Raw genomic sequence first — 8,121 nt, forward strand, 5'->3', positions numbered from 1 at the left:
TATTCTGATACTAAACCATTATCAGACATATGATTTGCAAGTATTTTTTTTCCCATTTCATAGATTTTCTTTTTACTTTTTTGATGGTGTCCTTTGATATACAAAAGTTTTAAATTTTGATAAAGGACAATTTGTCTGTTTTTTCTTTGAATGCTTGTAGTTCAGGTGTTATATTTAAGAAACCATTGCCTGATTTACTCCCAGGTTTTCTTCTGATTTTACAGTTTTAGCTCTTTGTACATTTAGGTCTTTGATACATTTTGAGTTAATTTCTTTATATGGTGTGAGGTAGGCGTTCACCTTCATTCTTTTGCATGTGCAAAACTAGTTTTCCCGGCAACATTTGTTGAAAAGTTTATTTTTCCTCCTAAAATATTGCCTTGGCATTCCTGTTGAAAATCAGTTGATCATAAGTATATGGGTTTATTTCTGGACATTCAGTTGTATTACATTAATCTACATTTGTTTGGCCTTATGCTTATACCACACATTCTTGATTATTGTGGCTTCGTAGTACATTTTGAAATCAGTAAGTGTGTCCTCCAACTTTGTTTTTTTATTTTCAAGATTGTTTTGATTACTCAGGGTCCACTGCGATTTTATAAAAATTTTAAGGTTAACTTTTCCCTTTCCACATATAAAAAAAGCTATTGGTATTTAGATAGGAGCATACTGAATCTGTAGATTGCTTAGGGTAGTATATTGCCATCTTTAACAATATTAAGTGTTTTAGTCTGTGAACACAAAATGTCTTTCCATTTATTTATATCTTCTTTAATTTTCTTCAGAGATGTTTTGTTAGTCTTCAGTTACAAGTCTTGTACATTTGTGGTTAAATTTATTCCTAAGTATTTTAAGGTTTTTGATGCTATTTAAATGCCATTTTTTCTTAATTTAACTTAAAACTGTTCATTGTTAGTGTGTAGAAGTATAACTGATTTTTGTGTATTGATCTAGTATCTTGCAGCCTTGCTGAATTTGATTATTAGTTCTAACAGGTTTTTTTTGTAGATTCTTTAGGATTTTCTATATATAAGATCATGTCATCTGAAAATCGAGATAGTTTAATTTCTTCTTTTCCAATTTGGATGCTTTTTACTTCATTTGCTGCCCAAATCTGCTAGTTACAGCCTCCTATACAATATTGAATCAGAGTGTGAGAGTGAACATTCTTGTCTTGTTCATGATGTTAGGGAGGAAGCATCCAGTCTTTCATCATTAAGTATGATGTTAGCTGTGGATTTTTGTAGATTCCTTTTATGAGGTTGAGGAAGTTCCCTTTTATTACTCATTTGTTGAGTGCTTTTATCTTGAAATGGTGTTAGAATTTGTCAAATGCTCTTTCTGCATCTATTGAGAAGATCACGTGGTTTTTGTTTTTTATTCTGTTAACATGGTGTATTACATTAATTAGTATTTACATTAAATGTTGTATTGACTTTGCATTCCTGGGATAAATCCCAGTTGGTTATGGTGTATTATGCTTTTTATATGTTGCTGGATTTAGTTTGCTAGTTTATTGTTGAAATGTTCGCACCTATATTCATTAGAGAAATTGGTCTGTAGAAATATCTTATTGCCTTGGCATCCTTTCTTTTCTTATAATATCTTTGACTTGGTATTAGGTTAGTACTGGTTTCATCAAATGCATTGGGAGGTCTTTCTTCCTATTCCATTTTTGGGAAGAGTGTTCGAAGTATTGGTGTTAACTCATTAAATGTTTGGTAGAATTAACTGGTGAAGCCATCTGTTCCAAGGCTTTTCTTTGTGGGACAGTCTTTGATTATGACTTGATCTCTTGTTATAAGTCTATTCGATTTTTCTACTTCTTTTTGGGTCAATTTTGGTAGTTTATATCTTTATAGAAATTTTTCCATTTAATCTATCATGTTTATATCTATTTATTGAAATTGCAGACACTGATGGTTAAAAATATTTGAAAAATAAAGAATTTTGATTTATTTTGAGTAAGGAGCCAAATACTTGATTTTCTTTTTACCTTAAGTAGCCTAGAAGAATCTAATGTCACTTTGATAATAAGGGATTTGAGAGTTAAATCTTCAAGAAAGCATGCAAAGTAGAAATAAAAAAATGTACCTAAATGGTATGCCTTAAGAGGAAAATTAGAAAATGGTCCAATATATGCTTTTGGGTTTATGAGTTCGAAGTGAAACCAGTCTATTAATGAATAAAACATTTTCTCCTTAATAAATATTATACACCTTTTTAAAAAATTTACTGATGGGATACCAAGGAAATAAAATTCTAGGCTGAACTCTTTTCTGAAATCTGAGCAATTCATGTTCATTGAATTAGTTTTTTTCCACCTCTCTCTTTCTGTAGAAAACTGAGAAAAATAAATGATGTGTTATGAAGTAATCCCTTCTCAAAATCCAAATTAACAGCAATAATGTTAATAATAGTCCTTTTTATATAAAAAGATTAAGGTAATTTAAATGGCAATAAATATTTAAAATGTAGGAACCGTTTTATATATTTTCATTCATTTAAGGCAAATTATTTTTCCTTCTTATATATGTATGTTTGTTCTTTGGAGGGTATCTCACTGTTTCTTTTGAATCTCTCTTTCTCTGCCTTAAGATAGAGTGTTCATTTGTACCCATTTAGTTAAAAATTTTAGTATTTAAGTGAGATCAATCACCATTTTTCTTCTCTCTGTCTCTATCTTGTCCTCAGTTAGTTTTGTTCAATATGTAATTTTTTAATATTGAAAAGGAATATCTGACTTTATCTGGGATTTTGTTGTATAGAGAGTACATAGTCTCTCCTCTTACCTGGATATAGCCAGGCATTTTTTTCAATATTAAATTGGAGAGAGAGAGAGATGATAATTTGGCTTAAATGACATATAATAAATTTACTAGATAGTTGGCTGCATACTCTAATCTGTAGGTGTATGACTTGAGGTAGGAAATCAAATGTTCTCCTTACTTAAGTATGTGGTAACATATCCTGAACTTGTATAATAGCAAGGAGTTCAATGGGGCTGAAGCACCACTGCAAATGGGAAAGTAGAGATGAGGCTTTTTAGGTGTCTTAGCAAGGAGTTCAGACTTTTATTCTCTAGGAGATGGAGAACCATTGGTGGATTTTGATCAATGATGAGACATGGTCATTTGCAGGGAAACATCCTTTTGGAGCTCAGTAGAGATGGCTTTGGTCATGCAAGCCTTGTCTTCTAAAGGAAGACACCCTCAATCTCATGTTGGATTTTTGAGAAAGTTGGTCACACGATCATTTTGCAAAACTTTTCCATTCAAGCTTAAAAATTGAAGTGATTCCAATGGGAATCTAGAGTGCAGTCTAGGTCATATTACCTAAACCAGGTTGGATTTAAAAAAATAAAATGTCATATCTTTGTTGTTAATAAAAACAATAAGCTTATGACTCTCTCTGAAAATTCTAGGCAATACCACATCCTTTTATTGTTTCAGTTTCTAGTACAGTTATATTAAAATTTCTCTTTTTAGAATGGTTCAGAGGAAGGGGCACCATTTAATTTGTTTTATCTTTTGCATCCTATAATGTAATAAAGAACTGTCCATATTTCACAGACCTTTTTCATTTCATCTTTATGACAATTTTTTCGTGGGTAGGTATTGCTATCCTGATTTTAAAATTAAAGCTGATGCCCAGGTTAAGCAATTTAGCCTTCAATACAGAAATAGCAGAGCCAGAATTTGAGGTCAGGTTTGTCCAACTTCAAAGTCCTTTCTTTTCAATATATCACCCTCCCTCTTGGGTAGAATTTCTATAATTACAATGCCATTTTCCTTCTGTAAACCCCTTCGCTGAATGTTTTCTTCATGTGGTCTAAAGGAATTGGGTGAATTAAAAACCCTCATATCCCTGAGTTAGGATAGCTCAGCCTTTTTGATTGTTTAGGCCATGTAGCCCCTTGTTTCCTCCATCATAACAGGGTGAGAGGAGCCAGAGGAGCTCTGCTTTCCAATGTCTTACATCACCCTGCAGACAATTGGCAGCCAGGAGTGGGGCAGCTGCTGCACTCTTCAGATAATCTCTCTATTTAAAGTTCAAAGTGACACTGGGAAACAATAGCAAAGAGGTCAGCCTGGCCCTGATCAACCTACCCAACAATAGGAAGAATGGCCGAAAAAGGTAAGATTTAAGCATGAGACTGTCTTGGTGAAAAAGACCCAGGCTCCCTGGTGCATTTTGTGTTTCCCAGTATTTGGTATTACTCAATTATTCTGATGAATGTGGAGTTTCTGCTAAAAGAACATTAACCATATATGTTAGTATGGCTACAAAAAGTGCATTAGATGTGCAGCTTATGGACCACATATTATCAGACAATTTTGAAAGGAACAAACAAACAGAAGAGCTGAATTTGTTCACACTTGTTTTGAAAGAAGAGCTAGAAGCCAGTTATTCTCCAGTGTTGTACTAGATCTGAGGGGTTAGATTTGAGGTTCGTGGCACTCTGGACCAGAATTAAGGACATCTGAGTTCTGTATTAGATCTGCTGCTAACAGCCAGGTGAGGTTGAGGCAGTCCCTCAGATGGGGTTAGTCATGTCCGATATGCTTTGTGTCTGAATTTCTTTTTTCCTGTTTTTTGTTTAATGCTAATATGACAAAATGGGCTGAATATACTGTGTCCAAGAAACAGTTTTTAATCCTGAATTCTTGCTTTTAATCCTGACAATCTCATGAGATATGCAATATTATCAGCATTCCTACTTTACAGATAAGGAAGCTGAGACCTAGCAAAATTTTGTAACTTGCCTGCAATCACGCAGGTAGAGAGTGGTTGCACCATGTTTTGACTTGGACAGTGTTGCTCCAGAGACAGCGACCTTAAGAATACTCCCAGGTGTAACTACTTGGGTGTACTCAGGCCTGACAGAGAAAGATGCATTTTGAAATTGCTCTTTATATTTAAAAAGAGGTTTTGTGCTTATTTGTGCCATGTTGAGTTCCTGTACTCCTATTTCAAAGCAATGGGACAGATTTTGGTAAAACTGAAAATATTTGTGTTAAAAGAACACAAAGGCAGTTATACTTTGAGTGTTAAATTGCACAATTTTATTGGTTTTTAAGGAATAATAAATAATGATATATATATATTAAGGCTTTATTATATGTGTATTTTAGAGTTATATTAAAATAAGCTTGTATAAAATATTTATAATGCTCAATTAAAATATCAACATTAATTTTTAAGTTCTTTGAAAGTGGAAAAAATACTAAATCACATATATGAACAGCTCAGAAAATTACTATTATGTAATTCCACTGTAATGGCACCTTAATTCATAGAGAGGCTTTCATCCAAATGAGAGTAAAGGGTATGTCATTATGTTCACTTTATCCTTAAAGCAATACCACAGGGCAGGTAAAGAGAAAGGTTTTTCATTTAGTGCTTAATGCTTTGTCCAAGGTCACAGCAAGGTGGAGAAGCAAAGAGAGTCTAATTAATGTTTTAAAATTGAGAGACTCCAACATTTCTGGAAACATAGATTTAAACTATTAATATTTATTTTGACTTCAGAAATTTCGCTTTTATAAGTATGCCGTTTAATTTTAGAAGTGTCTTTAGAAGTTTCCAGATGATTGTATTTTAAAAACTCCACATTTTAAAGGGATGAAAATTGTAATAGAAATGCAGTTGCTAAGACTATGCATCCCCTTTGTTAGCTGATGGCATAAGATCTAACTGTGCTTTTCAATTAAGCCTATATCTGAGTCCTTAACCCAGGACATTAATTCTATATGGTGTCTTTCTGTGCTGTGTTTGAATTCTTTTGTGTGATAGGTGTGTGTTTGAAAGAATAAGATTGGGATGCAGTGAATATTTTTAGAAAAGATACTGTTAAATTTGCTTTTTCCAGGTCAGGGTACAAATAGGAGACACAGGGTACAAATAGGAGACACAGGAGGAATTATTACACTAATGTCTTTTATGTGTGGTCGGGTCAGTGTTGATTGCTATATCGAACAGTTAAAAATAGAATCTTTCTTCTCTGGTTGAGAATGATTATATAAAATACAATGCTTTCTTTTTCCTATGACATTTAAGAGTAAAGTTAGCTATCAAGGCCAAGGACAATTTCAACACCTTTCCCTATGTTATGATTATTATTTAGTTTAGAGTCATTTTCAATTGTTTGTATGTAAACAGCTGCTCTTTGTGTTATTGGACACGCACGTGAATGTGTGCAGTCTACGCTAAACACACACATGGAGGACTGAGTTTACAAAGCCTTTGCACACATACGATATCATTTTAAAAAATGCTTTTATTGATTTTAGAGAGAGTGGAAGGGAGAGGAATAGACAGAAACATCAATGAGAGAAAAACATTGATCAGCTGCTGCCTCGTGCATGCCCCCTACTGGGGATCGAGCCCACAACCTGGGCATGCGCCCTGACTGAGAATCGAACCAGTGACCTCTTGGTTCATGGGTTGACACTCAACCACTGAGCTGCACCAGCCGGGCCATATGCCATGTCATTTGATCCTTGCAACAATTTCAGGAGATAGATATCACAAGTTTCATTATCCATATTTTACAAGTAGAGAAGTTCAAGCTCAGAATGGCCCATGGTCACATAATATAAAAGGAATACCTATGATCTGAACACAGGCCTTCTATTCCAAATACCCAGCTGAGTCCCACGTGCCTTTTGTAGAAAAATAAAACTAATAGTCATGTGTGGGTATGACTAGAGAGTATATTTTTCCCTTGAGATTACCAGATCCCTCTCATTCTCTTGATTCAGAAGACAGAATGCCAAAATGACCTATGGAATGTTTTGTTTTTGTTTACTTTTAAGCAGAATCTACATCATCACACGTTCTGGTCCCTATTCTTCTCTTGATTGGCTGGATTGTGGGCTGTATCATAATGGTTTACGTTGTCTTCTCTTAGAAAGGTAACATTTTCAGTGATTGAATATGTTTATTCATAAAGAGCATGCACTAGTCCAGAAATACTCTTTTCTGTTTTACTAACAAAACATTTTACCACGCAGGCAAGAAGACTTCAGATTGACATCATTTAGAAGGACGAAGAAAAGAATGAACATGACAGATTATTAAATGTGTCTCATGTAGATATCTGCATTGTTTGACATCACTTTATAAACTTGGATTTGTAAACTGACACTTTGGTTACATGAGAGTCTCTTCAGGAACTTGTTTAAAATTTGGAGAACAAATAAGAACTAACTATAAGAAAGCATGGGTGGATTTTTCTGTAAACTGGGACTAGGAACAATGTTCCTATGACTAAAAATACATAAACAATGGGAAAAAGTTTGGTAGACTAAATTACAATTGAATTATTTTTGCCCCCCCCCCCCAAATAGAAAAACATGAGCTAGAGATAAAAAGGAATAGTTTACAGAAAACAAAATACAAATGTAAACTTGGACCTTAAGCTCTTGTTCATAGTAAAAGAACTGTAATTAAAACTGTACTGAAGAACCATTGCTCACCTATCAGATGGGAAAAAATAAAGACATTTGACAATATATGTGTTGGTCAGGCTGTGGTGAAAGAAGCACTATCGAATACTATCTTTAGGAATTCAAAATAGTACATGTTAAGGGGTGTTTGGTAATCAGTATCTACCAAAATTACAATTACATATGTATTTAAACTCTTTTTTTTATTGATTTTAGAAAGTAAGAGAGAGGAAGGGAGATGGAAGGAAGAAGGAGGGAAGGGGAGAGAGAGAGAGAGAGAGAGAGAGGAGAGAGAGATTTTGTTGTTCACTTATTTATGCATTCATTGGTTGCTTCTTGTATGTGCCCTGACCAGAGATCAAACCTGCAGCCTTGGTATATAAGGACAATGCTCTAACCAATTGAGCTACCTAGCCAGGGCCCAAAATTTCATGTGTATTTAACTTTTGACGTAGCTATCCCTCTTCTAAGAATATTGCAATTTCCATAGATACTCTGGTAAAATACAAAATGGCATGGATACAATTCTATTCACTATGGCATAATTTGTTATAGCAAAATTCTGGAAATAAGCCAAATTTCCATCAATAGGGGGCTGAATGAAAAAACTATGGTCTATCTACAAAATGTGGTATTTAACACAGCTCTAAAAGGAATAAAAAGGGTC

At 34.0% G+C, this 8,121-nt stretch overlaps 1 protein-coding gene across 1 annotated transcript; it reads left to right on the top strand.

Moving 5' to 3' along the window:
• Nucleotides 1-4,115: 4,115 nt before the first annotated feature.
• Nucleotides 4,116-7,629, top strand: STRIT1 (small transmembrane regulator of ion transport 1). The gene is made up of 3 exons (XM_087817924.1): nucleotides 4,116-4,140; nucleotides 6,825-6,920; nucleotides 7,020-7,629. Exons 1-2 carry the CDS (start codon nucleotides 4,128-4,130, stop codon nucleotides 6,914-6,916), a joined length of 105 nt encoding a protein of 34 aa, XP_087674050.1. The 5' UTR covers nucleotides 4,116-4,127; the 3' UTR covers nucleotides 6,917-6,920; nucleotides 7,020-7,629.
• The last annotated feature ends 492 nt before the right edge of the window (nucleotides 7,630-8,121 follow it).

This window comes from Miniopterus natalensis, chromosome 6, assembly GCF_054644295.1.
Source record: "Miniopterus natalensis isolate mMinNat1 chromosome 6, mMinNat1.hap1, whole genome shotgun sequence".
Lineage (NCBI taxonomy): Eukaryota > Metazoa > Chordata > Mammalia > Chiroptera > Miniopteridae > Miniopterus > Miniopterus natalensis.